Here is a 21,066-nt window from a genome sequence, read left to right as displayed (position 1 = left end):
GGTAGGGGGTCGGGGAGCAGTGAGAAAAAGGTGGAGTCTACACGGTTCCAGGTGGGCCCCTGAAAAGGAGTTAACCGGTCAGTAAGTACTCGTCAGGAATACGCCCGTATTAGCTATTAAGACCGCTAACCTCAGTCGAACCGACCCGCCAGGTCTCCGCTCACTTGGGACTCGGGATAACCCTCTGCTATTTAATTGGGGTCTGGCTCGCCAGCCAAGGTGCGGCGCTGCACCCGGGAACGCGAGGTTTGGCGCCTCAGGCGAATTGCAACTCGAGGGTCTGGTGAAGCATCAGAGTCTCGCGATATCTGGGAGGAAGGGGCGGGAGAACTCGCGAGCACGCGCACGAGAGCCGTTAGGGTGGAACCCCTCCTGGGCGGGGCGGACGGAGCAAATACAGTTGAACGCCGGTTGGTGGAGACCCGCAGAAAACGACTAAGCGCGAGCAGCGTGCGCGCTCACGTCGCAGCGACGGCGGTGGCGAGCGTCGTCAGAGCTTGAAGGGGGGGCTGACGGCTGCTGGCGGGTGGCGGTGTAGAAGGCGAGAGCTTGCTTAGCCCTTATCGCTTCTGTCTCAGGACTTGGACAGAGATTGAGGGAACGAGGGTCATTTGCGTGGGGCTCTGTCTTCCGCGTACGCGTGGTCGTCAGGAGCGCAGCCCGGACTCCGCTGTAAATCCTCCGGCTCCTTTCCCGCACGCCTCGAGGTGGCGGCGGCGGCGGCGGCAACCAGAGAGCGTCTCACCTTCCCTCAGCCCTTCCCCTTGTCCCCCCCCTCCCGAGAGGGCCCGGCCTGCGCCCCACCCCCGCCTGTCCACCCGCCCGCTACGCCGCCGCCATGTCGGCGCAGGCCCAGATGCGCGCGATGCTGGACCAGTTGATGGGCACCTCCCGGGACGGTAAGTCTCTGCCAGTGCCCTGGGGGTGGGGGAGGGGACGGGAAAGGCGAGGAGAAGGGGCTCTGCGGGCGCACCTGGGCTTGTGTGTGTGGCTGAGTAAGGGGCTCCCAGATTGGTAACACGAGGTCCCGGCTCCGCTCCCATCCAATCAGGGCTGGGCAGCCGGGCTGGGGGGCGGTGTCCGAGCGGATTGGCGGGAACTGCTGCCAATGGGCTTAGGCGGGGCCTGGAGGCTGAAGGGAGAGTTTGAGCATTCAATGTTGACTTGGCTGGGACGGGAGAGCCCACGTCTCTCTTGCGTAGTAGGGCGGCCCATTTTGTGGTCGAATTAGGTACCTGCGGACCGCTAGAGCCCCCGCCCCCTGAACTAATCCCTAACCCAGAGTTTTGGTATCATCTCTCGCCGCCGTCCTCCAGAGCATCCAGAGAGAACTGCCCCCCCCCTCACCCACCCCCTTTAGCTGAGTCCGGAGGAAACCTTTACTATAAACCCAGTCCTAGAAATGCACTCTCAACCCCGACAGAAACAACCATTCTTATGAAAATATCTGACCCAAACCATGGTTTCTTGAGTGGGTGTGTTTAGCCCCATTTTATGAAAAAAATATGGCCCGTTTTTTCCCGAAAGACCTCCATTTTGTTAGACAATTTAATAGAGGCTTTGTTCAGTTAATTTGACAAATCTTGCATGTGCCCCAACTAGAACCATTTTGAAAATGTGGTGCCCAGTGAAGTAGAATTGAAGGAAACGATTCTTTTAGGTACTTAGGTTAGAATTTGTATAGAAAACCACTAATTGCTGGATATCTTTTTTGTCATAAAGAGAATTTCTAAATAAGAAGATGAAATGCTGTTGCTTTTTTGTTGATGATAATTAGTAATGTACTCTTTCAAACTCAGCTCAAATCCATGCTACTGTGGAGGAAAGGTGTAGTTCAATAATTTCTGAAAATGAAATAAAACACTTGTTTATTTTCATATGTTGCTTGTCCTGGTAAATAGTTTCTTAACCATTGAAGAAATGCTTTTTTTCTTAATAAGTTATTCTTATTGCTTGATGTAAGAGAAAAGACACTTAAAATTTTGAGTCGCTCTTCTTGAGTGCTTTGCAGCAAAATATGTGAGTAGGTTTTTAAAATTTATTGAGTTCAAATATTTTTGGCAATGCATATTTAAAGAATGGCTTTTCAGTATTCACATTTCAGTTTTAATTAAAACCCATATTGGGAACTTTTCTTTGTAGATCACATAGACAAATAGGTGTAGATGGCAAATATACTTGTGGAGGGGAAGATTGGGAAGGAAATTAATTTTATTTGTGTAGTAAACCCTTGAAAGTTAACATTGATTTGAAATGCCACTGGAGAAACTTACCTGTTACCATTTTTTCACCTTTAGATAAGAATGGTCATTTTGTATCTGCAGCATGTCTTAACATTGCTCCTTTTTTATTATGAAGACAGGATTGTGCAGGGGCTTAATATAGGATTTTAGCTGACAATAACCTTTTTAATAAAATTACAAAAGTCACTTACATGATCTTTTTAGTCCTAGATGGATACCATTTTTGGTACCTTCTGCATGGATTGAATTTCCTAATTTTACTAGGCGGGTAGTTGGATCAAAATACTCTACTATCAGCTGATAAATTTCCGAACTAGGCAGCTAATGTAGCATTGCAAAGCTAAACCAAAAATGTGTGTATTGTATGTAGTTAGCAGAAATAGGGATTTCTTAAAATCCATTCTGTTTTGTATACAAATAAATTTTTATTTTTTGTGTGTGTTACTGGATTTTTTTTTTTTTTTTGCCTCCAGACTAAAAGGATTTACCAATGAATTCATGTTTATGAGTCCACAATATTATTTAGTTGAAATGACTGAATATTCACTGCTGTGTTGGGCCAGAAGCAAGAAACATACTATTTTCAAGGAAAAGAATGTTTTTTAGATACATAAACTCTTTTATGTGTATAAGATAATAATCAGAACATTCTTTTCCTTCTTACCAGAAACCAGATAGTTAATGAGTTTACATGTTTTATTTTATGACTTAAGACCTTTAAATAATTAGGATTGTTCTTTTTTAGCATGTAGTCAACTTCAGTTATTCAGGGATAGAGAAAATGGATATGTTCTTCAATAAGACCATGTAATTTGAAACTATATAATGGGAAGCTTTGTATTGGACACAGGAACAGCTTACAGGGACTGCTGTTGGTTGTCTTTGGCACTAAGAGGTGGATTTGGGGATCCAAGAGGTGGGAGAGAGATGGAAAAGGTAGGTAGGAGGTATTTAAGGCAGCCCTGTTAAAAAATATATATTTTTAAAAATTTTAATCCTAGAGACCACTGTCTTCTAGGATAGTGGGACTCAAGGTGGCAGTAATTCCCTCAACCTTGAGTGTCCTGAGAATACCTTGCACCTCCCCCTCCCCCAATAAAAGACTTACTCCTTTGCTCCTCCCCAAAATCTTCTTAATTAGTTTTTCTTTAAACTCCTTGGAGATTTAAGTCTGTTAAATGTACCTTATTTTGAATTATTTAAATCATTTAGGAATCATTTAGGAATTTTAATGGCAGGGAAATGGAGAGGTAATTTTTGATCACTGGGCACTTCCAGAAAGGACAGTCCTGGGTGAGTGGTGGCAGTGGGGGCTTTGGACAACCAGAGGGCAGCATGATGGTGCTGGGAGGCTGGGCAAGGGGATGACTAGGAGGTGGGAGAGGAATGTATAAGGGAGGTGGGAGGGCCAAAGACAAACTTTGCCTTCTTTGCAATTTTGCCTAGGGCCCTGGTGGTGGCAACCGCCTGTGTGCCACTGAAAATCGTGCCGATGCCTGGCATACTGCATAAGTGGAAGCAGGGTACCGCGTGAGTTGAAACATTGGTCACACTATATAAAGTTTGTATATGTGAATCAGTGTAACTCATACCCATGTAACTGGGGGTCTGACTGTATTTGGATTTTTCTGATAAGGCATCATGGGCTAAGGAAAAGAGCACTGGGCTGAGACTCAGGAGACCTGGTTTCTAGCCCCAGCTGTACCTCTAATTGTAATCTTGGGTAAGTCACTTAACCTTTTTTGCCTCAAGTTAAATCTGTAATTTGTTAATTGGAAAACCAAGCAATTTCCTGTTACACTAAAAAAATGTTGGAAAAACATATTTAAAGTTTTTTAGAAGGGAGCAACCATAAGTAGGTATATATGTATCATTTTATATGAAGTATAACATATGTTAAATTTTATAAATATCTTTGTTTTAGTTGTTAGCATTAAAAGAAGGGAGAGGGATAATTGATTTTCCCTGAACATATTCCATTTGAAAACAGGGAGCAGGAAAGCAGCCTAGGGAAATTCAAGCAGCTCTTAGAGACTTGTCTGTGTGACACTTGGGGGAACCAAGTGTCCTCACACAGACTATGGTCATTTGTGCTGAGTTGGGTTAATTGCAAGGATGTCCCTTAGCTAAAGCCCTTTTGCCAACAAAAACAGGTTTTGGTTATGATTAAGTCTCTGGTTCTGACCGCAGACAGGCCTGGCAGGGCACAAGGATAGGAATTAAATAAACTTGAGGGTATGAATTTAGATAACATTCTTAGTTTATTAACTAGGGAAGTTACAAAAGGTAGTTTCGAGGATTTCATATCTCTTAATTGCTATAACCTTTAAATGGGATCAGAGATCATCTCTGAAAGGCTAAAATAGCCGAGGAATGAAAATCTGCCCTGAAAAATAACCAGTAGACTAATAGTATGTAGCATATAGAATAGAATTTTATAACATCATTGGTTGTCCATTATGATTAGGGAGTATAAGGAGCAAGTGAAAGCTTTCAGATAATTTTAGCCAATTTTTAAAAATTTATTTTTACTAGTAAATACTGTATTTTTTTGTTTTTGTTGATTTCAGAGAGTTGAAGGGAGAGGGAGAGAAAGGTAAAACCATCAGTGATTAGAGAGAATCATTGATTGGCCTCCTCCTGCATGCCACCTACTGGGGATTGAGCCAGAAACCTGGGCATGTGCCCTGACCTGGAATTGAGCTGTGACCTTCTGGTTCATAGGTTGACTCTGAACCACTGAGCCACATCAGCCTGCCAATTTTAGCTATTTTTGAGGGTCATCTTCCTAAACATGATGCTGTACTTCCTCAGTTAATACAGTACATTAATCAGAATTAAAAAATTTAAAAAAATATATTTTTGTTGATTTCAGAGAGGAAGGGGGAGAGAGAGATAGAAACATCAATGGTGAGAGAGAATCATTGATTGGCTGCCTCCTCTGTGTCCCACATCAGTGATCAAACCCCCAACCGGGGCATGTGCCCTGACGGGGAATTGAACCGTGATCTCCTGGTTCATAGATCGACACTCAACTATTGACCCACTCCAGCCAGGCAGAATTTGATGTTTTTGTTGATCCATTATATTGTATGGTAGTTGTAGTTTATGGGATGTAAAATTAAAAGGATGTTCATCCTAGGAGGTAACCAGGAAAATACAGTTCAGAAAATCATTTACTTGTTCCTAATATAAAGTAGTGATACCTAACAGTTAAACCTATAGGACAGTATGACATTGATGCCTTTCTGCAAAATAAATTAATCAGGGTTTGAAGTAGTGTTTTCTTCAGTGGATTTTCTTCATAAAATCATGTTTACTGTAATCTGTGTTCCTTGACTTATCATCAACATCGAGAGCATTTAATTTTAATTTTTTTCATTAACATAATGAACCATATTTATTTCTTGGTCAGTTGTAAGCCATTCTTCTATTCCACTTGAATTGTTATTTTAAGTGAAGGAGGCATAGCCTTTAATGTATTTAAAAAAGTAATAATGGGGTATTTCCTTACTCTAGAGCTTGTAAATTCTTTAATAGCATGAGAAATTTTAGGAGACATTAGGTTGAACAGTAGTTAAACATAAAAAGGTTAAACAGAGTTTTAGTAAATATTTGACTTAATCAGAAGTCCAGGCATATCAAAATACTGAAAGTTTTGTTGACACCCACATAGTGAATTTATTTAAAAAAAAACCTATTAACTCAATTTGCATTTTGAACTCTGAATAATTTTTCTATCTACAGAATAGCCCAGAAAACAGTAATAGTATCACCTCATATAAACCTGCATTGTCCTTGGATTCTTTACAGTTGTTTAACTCTCCTTGTCAAGAAAGCCTTATGATTTTGAGACATTCTTTTACTTCAGTTAACAAAATTGAAACCAAAGAAAAATCGTTTTGTCTGTCACTGCATAATCTCAATAAGCAGCAAATACAGGCTCTGATTTGGTTTCGTTTGGGTAAAATGTCTAATAAGCATAAATGATAGTGAGAGTTACATGTTCAAGACGGGTGGCAGGAAATCAAGGGCAAGTAGGTATCATGGATCAGGATTAGGTTTAGTGAGGGTAAACTTCTGACAGGCACCTTGTGGATTCAGTACCTGTAGAAAAGTCATTCTGTTCGTTTTGGTTCAAAGCAGGGGTAAGGAACCTTTTTTCGGCCATTTGGATATATATAAATGTATATGTATATTTTTATTGATTTCAGAGAGGAGGGGAGAGGGAGAGATAGAAACATCAATTATGAGAGAGAATCATTTGATTGGCTGCCTCCTGCACACGCCACACTGGGGATTGAGCCCACAACCCAGGCATGGGCCCCGACGGGTTCATAGCTCAACCACTGAGCCACACTGGATGGGTTGGAGATATATATATTTTTAAATCATTATTATTTTTTAAAATATATATTGATTTTAGAGAGGAAGGAAGAGGGGGAGAGAGAGAGAAACATCAATGATGAGAGAGAATCATTGATTGGCTGCCTCCTGCACGCCCCCTACTGGGGCTCGAGCCCGCAACCCAGGCATGTGCCCTTGGCTGGAATCGAACCTGGGACCCTTCAGTCAATAGGTCGATGCTCTATCCATTGAGCCAAACCAGCTAGGGCTATTCATTATTTTTTTAATGTTTATTGTTTAAAGTAGTACAGATGTCCTCTTTTCCCCCCATTGACCCCTTCTAGCCTGCCCCCTTCTTCCCCCCCCCATTTGGATATTTATAACATCATTTGTGGGCCATACAAAATAATCAACTTAAAAATTAGCCTGCTATATTTGGTCAAACATTTAATTAACTCACCCCTAATGCCTTGGGCAGGGCCAGACCAAATGATTTCTCAGGCCCTATATGGTCCAGACATTTCCCAACTGGTTTAAAGTCTTGTGCAGTAGCAGCACTAGTGTAGAAATTGGAAGGGAAGGCCAAAATAGATGAGTTAATCAATTTTGTAAGTTTATTCAGGCTGTAGAGAAATGTAGTTTGTAAAAACTCTGAAATTGGCTACAGCTTCAATGTTTTTGTTTTAATTGAATAACTTACAACTTTGAAAAGTCAGAGCTGCCATCATAAAGTAATATGTAGCTCAGTCAATTGAATGTCATAATTTGCTATTTAACATGGGCTAGAGAAGAGGGTCTGTAAATTTTTTTCCTAAAAAAATCACTCTGGCCCAGCCAGTGTTGCTCAGTGGTTGAGTGTTGACCTATGAACCAGGAGATCACAGTTCGATTTTCTGTCAGGGCACATGCCAGGTTGTGAGCTCAATCCCCAGTAGGGGGCATGCAAGAGGCAGCCGGATCAATGATTCTCTTCATTGATGTTTTTCTCTCTCCCTCTCCCTTCCTCTCTGAAACCAATAAAAATATATTAAACACACACACACACACACACACAAAAGCAAGCAAAAAACCAAACCACTCTCTAGATACTGATCCATACATTCTAACATGAAAAGAATTTAACTAGCTGCCCTTACTGAGTCTTTTGTCTTGTCTCCTGAACATGGTAAGTTTTGTTTTTTATCTTCTTGAGACCTCAGTTTTCTGCAGACCTGTCTTCTCTTTTTTTTTAAATATATTTTTTTGATTTTTTTACAGAGAGGAAGGGAGAGGAAGAGAGAGTTAGAAACATCAATGAGAGAGAAACATCAATCAGCTGCCTCCTGCACACCCCCTACTGGGGATGTGCCCACAACCAAGGTACATGCCCTTGACCGGAATCGAACCTGGGACCCTTGAGTCTGCAGGTCAACGCTCTATCCACTGAGCCAAACTGGTTAGGGCTGTCTTCTCTTTTAAAGTTAAACTTTCCAAAGCTTTGCCTTTCGATAAAATAGGTTGCATATTTATTGGATGCTATCTATAGTATATCTAGTTCAGCTGCTTCTGTATTCTGTCCAACTATTAGGTTACACAGTATACTCTTTTCATTTACTTGAGGGTATGTTTTATATCAAGGCTGGCATTATGGCCCATCTGCTTTTGTAAATAAAGTTTTATTGGAATACAGCCATGCCCATTGTGTACATTATGTGACTTCTTTGCCTTACCACAGGAGAGTTGAGTAGTTGCAATAGACATACTGCAAGCATAAAATAATTTGCTATCTTGCTCTTTAAGAAAAAGCATTGTTGATTATTGTTCTAGATCAGTGATTCTCAATGTGTGATCCTCAGACCAGAATCACCTGGGAACTTGTTAAAAGCCAAAATTCTTAGTTCTGCCCCAGGCCTACAGAAATTCTCGGGTGGAGCCAGCAATCTGTTTTAAGAAGCCTTTCATATGATTTTGATACACATTAAAAGTTTGAGAAACGTTATTCTAGATAAATTTTTCCCAAATGTTAGTCACACAAAACAATACCTTTACTATTTATTTAAATATATTTTTATTGATTTCAGAGGAAGGGAGAGAAAGAGATCAGTGATCAGAGAAAACCATTGATCAGCTGCCTCTTGCATGCCCCCAACTGGGCATCAAGCCCACAACCCAGGCATATGCTCTGACTGGGAATTGAACTGTGATCTCCTGGTTCATAGGTCGATGCTCAACCACTGAGCCACGTTGGCTGGGCCATCTTTACTATTTTTATCCTGTTTCCTGTTTAATATTTTCTCTTTATGTCAACTCACTTTCTAAAAATTCAAGTTAATTTTAAAGTTTTTGCCCCAGAAAAAATAAATACAATGAAAACAACATGGTGTTATAAGAGATAACTAGACTCTTGTCACATACTCTATGCTAAAAATTAGAACTTGTTAGATGTATTAAACACATATTAAAGCTTCAGTGGACGCTTTTTTCTTGACTTATAATAAATAATCACTGCCAAGTGATTGAGTGGTGTTTAAAACGTCATATTGGTGAAATCAAATAACATCTAAAATCATCCTTTGGACAAATCCCATACTTGAAAAATACTGGTTCTTCATGTGAAAGGAAAGTTGCTTGAACTGTATATACTGAAGCCCCTAAGTAGAAATGACTGGCCAGAAACACACACCTGTGAGATGGAGAGATGTAGGAATTCATAGGTCCATCTAGGCTTCTTGGGTAAAATTACTTTGTGGCTTGATTTGTCACCTTTCCATTAGTGTTTTGGTGTGGTGGTCAGCAGTTCTGGAGGATTTCACCAACCTGATCCATAGTAGGACATTGAAAAGGTGCCTGGTTATAGGGAAAGGTGCTTTAATTAAAGATAACTTGGGGACTAGAAATGGGGTAGAGGGGTGAAGTGGTGGTGATTCTGTGTTACGGACTGGAAAAAGTAGGGCATACTTACTAGGAAACAGTTGATCCACCTCAGATTCTAGAAACCATGTATTTGTAAATTGAGAAGTTACTGTGTTACAGCTTAATTCGCCTCAGTATTAGAGGGGATACTTCCCCAGACATGATCTTCTGTATATTTGTTATCTGAATCGTTTTAGGGTATCACAATTGCTAATAGGGATAGAATCTTAACTTTCTTGAATATTACCAGATTGCTGAATTGCCTTAGTTATTTCTTCCTTTCCTTTTCATAGAGATGAATGACATACTTGTTTCTGTTGTCTTTTGACTCTGCAGTAAAGTAGTGACATAGGACTCTAATCCTAGAAGGACTGAAAGTCTAGTGGGGAGTGAAGAATTTTACCCATGAACAGTTATGTTTATTTTTAAGTGATGAATTCTGTGATACTGATTATAGGTGTCTAATTTTAAAAAATTGTTTAAAAAGTACAAAGACAGAGACTTAGAATGAAAAAATGTTATTTCGTGTATTTTCCCCTACATGGTATAGGGGACTGTGTAGAGAAACATGAGGGACTTCATTTGTAATACTTAATTTGAGGAACGTATTTGGTGTATATTTTACACATTATTTCTTCTATGTTTCAGTAGTTGTAAGGCTCAGTCTCCTTCATAGTATTCTCTGTTTTTCACTTTAACTTCATCATTGAGTTGTCTGTCACTTCTGTCTTTTGATATTCTCATTTCTTTTCCCTTTTTATTTTCATCATTAGTTTTTAGATTTGGTAAGGCTCTACTTAGCTTTTGTAGCTATCATCAACCAATAAGAACTTGTCCTTTTTAAAAAATGTAATGTTTCAATTGATTTTTAGAGAGAGACGAAGCAAGAGAGAGAGAGAGAGAGAGAGAGAGAGAGAGAGAGAGAGAGAGAGAGAGGAGAGACATTGATGTGAGAAATAAACATTGATTGTTTGCCTTCCACACACACCACTACTGGATACTTGAGCCCACAACCTGGGCATGTGCCCTGATGAGGAATTGACCTGGTGACCTTTTGGGTCATGGGGCAATGCTCAACCAACCGAGCCACACCAGCCAGGGCAAAACTTGTCTTTTGGATCAGCCAATTGCTTTTTCCTTGGTTCTTTTCAGCTATTTCTTCATAGCCAGATACAGCTTTTGCTACTTCTAATTTTGTGTATAGGAAGTTCTGGATGATAGAAGACACCAGGTATCCAGAGTATGAGTTTTACTGAATCAGAATTGCAGCTCTGCAAGTAAGTATCAACATATAAATTTAGCAGGCTGCAACTTCTTAATGACTGACTTTATGGCATATATCCATAAAACAAATTCTATATAATCCACTTTTAGAACTTAATTTTTAGGAATCTATTCACCCTTTTCTAATATATTTTTGAAATCTAAGAGGAGAAATATGTAGATAGATGTCCTAAAGCATGTATCCTCCTAGAAATGTGATGGCAATAATTCCTGCCAGTGGCCAAGACTCTATGCTTTGTATAATGAGAGAAGAAAAGGTTGTGGCAAGGGGTGGAATAGAGCCTTGGGATGTAGCCACTTTAGTATTCTGTTAGCTCTTAGAAAGCTCTTTCTCCTACTACCAAGGCTGTTTTTTAGTCTCATTCCTTATAATTTTGTTATTTGGATTTTCATAGACAAGTAGGCTGGTAGGTTTAAAACATTATTTTAATGAATCTATGATCATATTCAGCAAGAAGAAACTTTTTCTGTAAATTTCTTCTGCAATGGGCATTGCATTTTTATTTTTTATTTATTTAAAAAAATATATTTTATTGATTTTTTACAGAGAGGAAGGGAGAGGGATAGAGAGTTAGAAACATGGGTGAGTGAGACACGGATTCAGCTGCTTCCGGCACACCCCCTACTGGGGACGTGCCTGCAACCAAGGTACATGCCCTTCACCGGAATTGAACCTGGACCTTTCAGTCCGCAGGCCGACGCTTTATCCACTGAGCCAAACCGGTTAGGGCAGGGCATTGCATTTTTAAAATGTTGGGCTTGTCATAGGATTTCGGTGGAAGTGTTACTAATATTTGTAATTATAAACCTATAGGACTATATAAAAGTATTAAGAGGGATAGCCTTTCTGAACTGTACAGTACCCTTATTTTTGCATTTTCTGGAGGAAAGAAAAGCTGCTCCTCATCCTCGTATGATTGTAAGTTGTGTTAGAAAGAAGTGACTTGCTATTACATTTGGAAGAATGAGAATGCCATACATAACTGGTTCTTCCCACTGCCATTTTTGGTTGAGTACACTTTCCTTATGTAATAAATACATTCGTGAAAAGTTTGATGTGTATCGGATTATATTAAATGTTTTCAAAACAATGATTTTAAGTTAAGGCATAGTGAGTCCTTTTATAAGTGAATTATATACTTTGAATTGTATAGATATGAAGTAAATTAAACTGTGTTTATTTAGAAGGGAACATGGGGTACTTTTTTAGGTTAATTACAAAAGAGTTCCTCTAGGTGAGTTTTAGGCAGAATTCTAAAGGAACAATAAAGGTAGGTGGGAGAAGTTAGTAGAGTTGGTGAGAAAATTTGAGAAGGGTGTAAAAGTAATAAAGTTGGTTCTTTAGTATAATAGTCACTGGGCAGCAGTAGTCACCTGCTTTTACCTTGGTTCCACATGAAGACATAATGATTTACTAGTACAGGGGAGGTCTTCTGCCCTGCCCTGTCCTAGACTATAAACTGGCCCTGGGTCTTTACATGGCCAATTTGTGGATCAGTAGCTTATATTGTAAGAAATGGTAATAAGAGGGTGGAACATTTCTCTGCATTTGAGGACTCAAGGGCACAGGGAAACAAAAAGCTTTAAGCTTTTAGTTATATATCTCTCTAGCTCTGGCTTTCCTTTTACTGAAGAGGTATGGATTTTATTTTAGAGGGAATGTGCCTATCCTGTCCCAAGCCAACAGTGATATGTGGCCCCTAACGAGTGTACCTGTGGGGAGAGCTGTGGGAGAATATGGGAGGGCTTTCCCCCATTTATAAATGAGGGGTTGCTTTTGTTTGCTTTGTGTGCTGTGCTGTTGGGTTTTCTCTTCTCTGTTTTCCCTAAGTTGAGCTTTAAGCTAATTCTGTACAACTAATTAGTTATTTTTATAAATTGCTTGCGATTAATGCCTGATAATATGCAGTAAAATAAGGTATCTGCATACCATTATGTATGTCAAATATTACAAACTTTAAGGTTCTTTTGAAATTATAATACTAAACTCAGTTCACTTTTGCTTAGCCTTCACAGTTGTTGATCACATAGCATGGTCATCCACTCACAGCTTAAAAAAATACAGGGAGCATCGGAGAGAATGGGTAAAGTAAAATTTTGATGTTTTTAAAATAGCACCTAAATCTGTGAAAGTTGATTTGAATTATTGTTTGTATGGGAGGGAGAGGGTGGGTGGCACTGGAGGGTGGGGGTGGGTATTGGGAAAATAGCATGCACCATGTAAAGTGATATCAGATACCATCTGGGCTAAGGTTTTAAGTGTAACTACTACAGTTTAAGTCTAAGTCAGTTTCAGAAAAAGGCAGGCCCATAAAATGGCAATTTTCAGATTTACATTGTGCTTAAAATTTTCCCTCCGAACAGATTGAAGGGGATTTGGAGAATAGCAGTATTTGAGTATAGTTTGGGCAGCACCCTTCTTTTTAGTGGTCACATTCCCTGAGTGAAACTGCCTTAGTACCACTTAGGCTCTGTTGTATTACTGAGAGACCTCGAGAGGAATAATATGCATTTCAGTTTTTATTGTACACCTGTGACTCAGGTGTTCCCAAATAAAGGTTATAATTCATGAAACTCATGAAGGGGTTGAGTTGCTGGTAGTAAATATTAATAGGAAATTTGATGCTTCCATTTAAATTCTAAAAACTTGACATTGTAGTTATATACAAAGTCTAATGAATTATTTTGGAACTTACAGAACAGAGAGACATCCATGTTTTTATGGGTAGGACATTTTGTTGTTAACGCAAATAACTTAGCCTAATCTCTGCCCCATTATTTTTAAACTTTAAATATTTTTACTTTGTTGACACACAAAATCTGGATTGAAGGGAACAATGGAAAAAATTTTTTTCCTTTGGTCTAAGTCCTATCTTTCCTTTAAAATTTGGCTACTGCTTATATGAAGCCTTTTCTAACTTCTCCAGTCCTTGGTGGTCATTCTAGTCTTAGAATTCCTAAGTACTACTACTTGAAACATCAGTTTGGCACTTGGATTAGGCTACATTGTATATTACTTGCTATACTTCATTTGAATGTCCTGTTTCTCTTAGCAAAATCATGGACTCCTTGAGGGTACAGAGCTTGTCTTCTATGCCTCTTTGTAACCCCATTGTCTACCACAGAGGATGTGTTTACTAATAGGTTTGATTCTATGATTCCAATCCAATAATAGTGTAACAGGGTAATTGTTTTTTCTTAATTTAGGTTATTTTTATATGAGTATATTCCTAGAACATCCAAAGATAAAGTACATCAAATGCATAAAACAATTTCTTGCATTATAAGGAGATTTGATTCATATTTGTTCCCTATTGATTGTAGTTTCCCCCTCTCCTCTTTTTTCCCCCCCAAATGGGCACTGTTTTACCTAGTTTTGAAAAATATGGTTTGGGCCAGATATCTTGATAGAAACTAAAATTACTGGTATTTTTTATTTTAAAATTTTTTGTTGGTTTAGCCAAATTATACTTTTATGGCTTATGCCCAAATTTATTAAATACTTAATGGACATGGTAATATAGCCAAATTATTTTAAAAAGTTTTAAGTCTCTTAAGTAAAACTTTAAAAATACCAATAAACAGATACTTAGTTGCTAGTCCCTCTCAGGATATTTCTTTATCTCAAATTACTAGGGATTTTATTGTTTTGTTGTTTTAAAAGTTTCTATAACGTATAGGCTGATTTTTGATAGCTGTGCATATTGTGTTTACTACAGTTATCAAATGTATAAAGAGCAATCACTTAAATGCAATGAGAAGGTATTTTAAATACTTTTTGATGTTTACAGAAACTGATTTCTTTTAAAGCTTATCAGGGATGTTTGCTAACGTGATACTTGCAATTCTTCATATTTTATCTGACAGCTGTGTCTTCAGGGCACAGGTCTTAGTATTAGATTTAATGTTGTGATTTCTGAAGCAAAAACAGTCACCTTACTTGATGAAATGTTTAATTGGTAAAACTTACTGAATCTTGATTTTATTCTAAGGCCTGGCTTATAATCTTTTAGCCATTAGTTGGACAGCACTGAAACGACACTGCTATTGCATTACTGAAAAGCTTAGATACTTGTAGCAAGGGGACTTCTAGCTATGAACGTTTTTTTTCTCTCTCTCTGCTTAAAGTATCATCCTTAAATTTCCTAGCATAATTTGGGTGCAGATTTAAAATAAAAAATTATTTTTACATGCCAAGAAGCAAAAAGCCTGTAGTAAGCATTGCCATTCTGTTGTGAGCTTATCATAGTATCATTCTAACAAGAGTGCAAGGCCCTCACTAAAGTCTGAATGAAATAGATCTTTTTAAAAAACAATTTTTAAAACCCCTGTTGGCCCAAGGACCACTTTCGAGAGCTCCAGCCTTGGACTTTTACCTATGGTTGGTTATATTCTTCTCTTAAGATTACACACTTGTTAAGCCAATATTTAAAAAAATAAAAACACCCTGATTTTGTTCACTTTTGTTTTCATATACAAGAATCTTTACAATCAACATGTACATCTAGATGCTGTATTGAAATTGCTGGCAGAGTCTATTCTATACAAACTGAACAATCTGGCCCCTTGTTTTATTTGTAAAGGTTCAATGTATCTATGCCTGACTACTTCAATCTGCAAGGGAGTGTCAGAAAGGCCCCGCATTCGCCGAGCCGTGAGTTATTGCTAACTTTTCAGATGTGTTAATGAATGTGGAACAAAAGCAGTTGTGTTTAAAAGGAAAAAAGGATCAGTAAAATTACCTTTATTATAGTAGCAGGCGTGAACAATAAATGAATTATTCCAAATTGTGATGTCAGAAATAACCTACTTTAACTAGAGACTACCCTCTAGAAAACCTATTGTTGAACTGCTCTGAAGCTATCATTTTAGCTATAAATTACTCTTCTTAAAAATATTCCCTGCTTACAAATCAAACTTACAATGAAGTATTTTTAACCACGTTAAAACAATTTGAACAAAATCTTACCCCACCTAAAAATGACAGTATTTAGTTGACTTTAGTTAGTTGACTCTTCAAAATAAGACCACATAAAAGGGGTAAAGTTTTAACCATTTTTGCAATTCACATGTGAATAACAGAAATTAATTCAAATAATTGAATCACTTCCTAGGTGAAAGTTTTTGGAGTGCCTCAGGCATCATGTGAAGTACAGCAGTGTTTACAATCTATTTTGGTACCAACAGTTCTCGCTTCAGTAATTCACCAGTAGGTTTTCATTCATCAACAATGATATCAATTGAAGGGTAAAATAAAACACTTTTTTTTTTAGGGCTATCACTCTACATAAAGGAATTGTCATTAAGAGTTTTTTTCTTTTTCCAAAGAGGTTGTAAGCAAAAAAATTATAACTGCCATCTATATTTTGTTATTAGAGTTAGTTACCTATTGTTCCTTAGAATTTGTAAATTTTTTAGTGGATAGGCATCATTAGCAGGTTGGATGCTTCTATAGCTTAGGAGGTGTATTGTGCTATATGAAGACAAAATTAATTTAAATGTTAGGCCATATATAGCACAGGTTACATAAAACTTGGAGGTGTGGGGCCTTTGGAGGCATTACAGTTAACTTTTCATTTAGGCAATGTGCCTTTGTTTGACTGGTGTGTAAGTCCTTCTTCCAGGTTTGTACGCTCTTAAACACGTTATTCTACCCTCTCTAACTCCTCCCAGCAGCAAAAGGGAGACACTTCAACTGGAACAAAATAGTGGAAGAAATGGCGTCTGGGGTTCAGTGGGGATTCGCAGTGTGTATGCAATATTTGCAAGATTACTTTTTATGTTTTTCAGTTAATTAAATAATTACAAAAGAAATCAATGCTTAGTGTCAAGTAGGGAACGTTGTATACTGGTAGAACTGTCCTAGTGGGTCTACTGCAAGTCGCTTAACCTCTCCAGGCCACAGTTTCCTCATCTGCAATGTGTAGGAGTTGGACTCAATAATCCTTAAGGTCCATTCCTGCTCTAAATTCTATGCTTTTTTGAATTACTTTAACAGAATGCATTGCTTTCCCACTTTGACCATTTAAGTTACATATGCAGTATACGTACTGCAACTGCATGTTGTCTAAAATTGTTTTTTTTTTCATAAGATATTATATAAAGAACTAATCCCTCTTGAGCTGATTTATAAATGTGTGTGTGTGTGTAGCCACACATTAAAAGCTAGCAATAATCGGGCTTTCAGAAAATAAACATTTTCTAGTTGTCTAACCTTGAATGTTATTAACTTTCCTATATTACAGGAGATACCACTCGTCAACGAATCAAATTCAGTGATGACAGAGTATGCAAGAGTCACCTTCTCAACTGTTGCCCCCATGATGTCCTCTCTGGGACTGTACGTATTTATTAAATCTATTATTTGATAATTTTATACTATAAAAATGAACTACTAATCTTATTTTTCCTTTTTTTTTTTCTCTACTTGATAAAGTTAATTCCCAGTCAAATTAGTATGCAATGAATTTTTAAAAATCTTTTTTGTTTGTTTTGTTAATCCTCACCTGAGGATATTTTTTCATTGATTTTTAGGGAGAGTGGAAGAGAGAGGGAAAGACAGAGAGAAACATCGATGTGAAAGAAACACATTGGTTGGTTGCCTCCTGCATGAGCCCTGACCAGGGCCAGGGCCAGGGAGGAGCCTGCAACCAAGGTACATGCCCTTGACCGGAATCGAATCTTGGGGCCCTTTGGTCTGCAGGCAGACCCTCTATCTACTGAGACAAACCAATGAGGGCTATGCAATGATTTTTTAAAAACAAAACCACTGCTGTTAGGTGAAGAATCTGTATATCTTATTTATTTAGGTTGATGATTTAATCTGCAATAATGGGATTCCTCACAAAAATTAATTACTATGGTTTGATGTATAATTTTTTCTATTCCTCAGCAATTTTTCAAAAAACATTTTTGCCCAGCTGGTGTGGCTCAGTGGTTGAACATTGACCTATGAATCAGGAGATCACGATTTAATTTCTGGTCGGGGCACATGCCCGTGTTTCAGGCTCCATTTCCCAGTAAAGGGGCATGCAGGAGGCAGCTTATCAATAGTTCTGTCTCTTCATTGATATTTCTATCTCCCTCTCCCTCTCCCTTTATCTCTGAAATTAATTGAAATATATTAAAAAAATAAAAAAGCATTTCTTGTTTGGAATACAGACACAGTAATTCAATAGCAATTGTACTTTTAGTTCAGAAATAATACAAGTGATTTAAAAAATAGTTCTTATTTTTGAGCAGAGTACACTTATACAAAACACTGTATATTTTTGTTAAAATTTGTGTGCATTTATATTGTGGATATAATTGTGGGGAAAATGTATTAGTAAATACTTAAATTTACACAGCTTAATTGCAAGTGGTGTTGTCACTTAAAAAATTCCTTTATATTGCTGACTCAATATAAAGCTCAATTTAGATTCTATGTCTAATGAACTTAGAGTATCATCATTTTAATTTGGAAGATAAACCACATGATGATGGACCTATTTAATGGAACAAAGGGTTTTATTCCCTTTGGTTTGGATTTGTTTTAAATGATTACTCATTGCAAGAGCTTCCTTTATTAAGCTGCATCTGATGATGGTGGAGGACGACTAGTAAGGGCTGAACATTTAGTTGACTTTATTTCTCATTTGCCAGAAATGACTGAAATGAAGGAAAGACTCTTGACTTGGATTTTTTAGAAGTGATGAGTTCCCTTAAAGATATCCAAAATGAGTTTTTTCTTTGTGATAGGAAGATTTAAATGTCCCAAACAGATAGATATCAAGGTATACAATCTTGAAAGCACTTCTTTTTCCATTAGGAAAGACTATTGAAACTATACTATGTTAAAACTAGAGGCCCAGTGCATGAAAATTCGTGCACTGCAGGGGTTCCCTCAGTCCAGCCTGCCCCCTCTCACAGTCTGGGAGCCCTCAGGGGATGTCCTACTGATGGCTTAGGCCCGCTCCTTGTATGCCGAAGTCTGGCCTCCCTCTGCGGGAGATGACTGGGAAGGCGCCGCCCCCATCACTCTGCTGCTGCTGTCACTGTGTTTTCTTTTGTTAATTTCTTTTGTTAATTTCAAAGAAATTAACTCGGTGCCCCCATCACTCGCAGCTGCCAAGGTGTTTTCATCAACATGGACTCCAGTCCCTTCACCATGAAAATATGACAGTTTTCTTTAGGCATTTTTAAGATGTCTCTTTCATAGGATATGGCCTTTCTTTCTTTTTTATCCTCACCTGAGGATATTTCTCCATTGATTTTTAGAGAGCATGGAAAAGAGAGGGAAAGACAGAGAGAAACATCAGTGTGAGAGGGCACATCGATTGGTTGCCTCCTGCATGAGCCCTGACCTGGGCCCGGGTCAGGGAGAAGCCTGCAACCTAGGTACGTGCCCTTGACCGGAATCGAACCAGAACCCTGCGATCCGTAGGCCGAGGCTCTATCTACTGAGCCAAACTGGCTAGGGCAGGATATGACATTTCTTAGCCCCTCCAGCAGCGGACCTCCATTTTTCCTCCAGCAGAGAGGTGGAAAAACCCTAGATCACCTTCTTGGATTCTTATTACCCAAGTTACCAGGAACACCGCGAGTGCCTACGGCGAGCTTAGACAATGAGTGGTCAGAAAAGGTGTTTCCTGTGCACCTCACGCACAGAGGCAGGACTTCTGGCGCAGCCGCTGTGGCTTTGTCCGGAAGGACGTCCGGTCTAATTAGCATATTACCCTTTTATTAGTATAGATGAAAAAAAGAGCCTACATTTAAAAATATGTTTATAATACTAAATTTTTTAAAAGTATAATACAAGGAAGGAAATCCAGTTTCTGAGCCACTTGAGTTGGTACTATAACAGATAATTAACCCTCATATATACTCCTCAGAATTTTCATAATTAAAGTATTTTCTACTGTGCTATAAAAGAAATCTATAATTATCTGTAGTGTACTTTGATTCTCCACATGTACTGTTAAGTTTAACAGTTAAAATAATTTTATTTACTGGCTAAATTATCACTTCAACTAAATTTTGAGAACAGAATTAACAAAGTAGCAGAACTTAGGTGTTGTTTTTCTTTGTTTTTTAATAAAGCCCAACCATAGCAAGACTCTGGCATATTACATTTTTCAAGTATGGCATTAATAAAAATGTGACACAGTTATACTTTACATTTTAGGTACACATAATGTAATTGTACTTATTTATTTCTTGAAACAATTCTGTGAGGTATGTAATCTATAGTTAGCCTTGATGAGATGGTGACTTATTAAAAATCATTATGTTCTGTTATTTTAAAGTAAAACTTGGACCAAACCCAAATTTTGAGGTATAGTCTTATTCAACATGTTTTCTATTTTGTAGGGAGTATGTTAAATAAAAATTTTCCTTGTAAAATTATTGCTGTTGGATTTATAAGATACACATTTTTTCAAATTTTAACATCTCTGAAAAATGCACCTCAAAGTTGATAGAAAAATATTATATTAATTGGTAACATATTTTTCTCAGTACAGAATTTAATGATGAGGCTTAAAATTGACATCTTGGATTACATGAAAAACTTAGAAAGGCAGTTGCCAGGGAAACTCTGGACAAGAAATATCTTCCTTTTGTCAGTGTAATAGAGAAGGTATTGTTATATGGAAGGACGGGCTTTAATAGTTATGAACCTCTCAGAATTTAAACATTTTTAAGTACTGGTTTATAGGACTTTATGAAATTCCAGGATTGTCCTAGTATAGTGTCCTTGAGAACTTAAAACCATCCGTAGTGTGACTTTCTCATGACCCTTATTACTAAAAGGGTATATTTATAACACTTTATCCTATGTAGAAATGGTTTGTAATTACAGAGCTTTAACAGCCAGTCTCTGTAGAACAAATGCTTTTCTGGCACAGTTCATACCTCTTCATGTGGAAGATGTCTGTGTGTTTTTGGTGTTTGTTTGTTTTTAAGTATTAGAGGATGAAAAGAACTGAATTGTAACTATTGATTTTTATAATGCTTTTTCTTTGCCATATAACTGAAGTTTGCTCTTTAGTTTTCATTACCATGTTCCTCAGATCTCACTTCCAGCAGAATATGATTCACCAATATTCTGTATTATTTAACAGGAGAATACATAGAAATGTATTATCTGGCTTTATTCATTGTAAGTGGTTGAAGTTTACATCAAGCACTTGAAGATGGAGAGTATGATTTCTAAAAATGTACTCAACTGACAATTAGTATGGAATATTTTTGGAATTCATTTTGATGAAAATGCCCCTATAACACTTTATCTCTTATTAATCTGATACTCTGTTATAAC

At 38.0% G+C, this 21,066-nt stretch overlaps 1 protein-coding gene across 7 annotated transcripts in view; it reads left to right on the top strand.

Moving 5' to 3' along the window:
• Nucleotides 1–482: 482 nt before the first annotated feature.
• LUC7L2 (LUC7 like 2, pre-mRNA splicing factor) overlaps nt 483–21,066 on the top strand; it is a 64,363-nt gene continuing 43,779 nt past the window's right edge. For 2 of the 7 annotated variants that reach the window (XM_054726437.1, XM_054726438.1), the window contains exons 1-2: nt 486–899; nt 17,012–17,106. In XM_054726437.1, the coding sequence (XP_054582412.1) occupies nt 839–899; nt 17,012–17,106 (156 nt within the window). In that variant the 5' untranslated portion in view covers nt 486–838. Of the gene's footprint in view, nt 900–12,798; nt 12,851–15,338; nt 15,421–17,011; nt 17,107–21,066 lie in introns of those variants that run through there. The other 5 variants (XM_028159006.2, XM_008150479.3, XM_054726436.1 and 2 more) reach the window with 4 other exon arrangements.

This window comes from Eptesicus fuscus, chromosome 14 (genome assembly GCF_027574615.1).
Source record: "Eptesicus fuscus isolate TK198812 chromosome 14, DD_ASM_mEF_20220401, whole genome shotgun sequence".
Taxonomy (NCBI): Eukaryota; Metazoa; Chordata; class Mammalia; order Chiroptera; family Vespertilionidae; genus Eptesicus; species Eptesicus fuscus.
The sequence above is the reverse complement of the archived record's forward strand: the minus strand, read 5'-3'. Positions and strand labels throughout refer to the sequence as shown.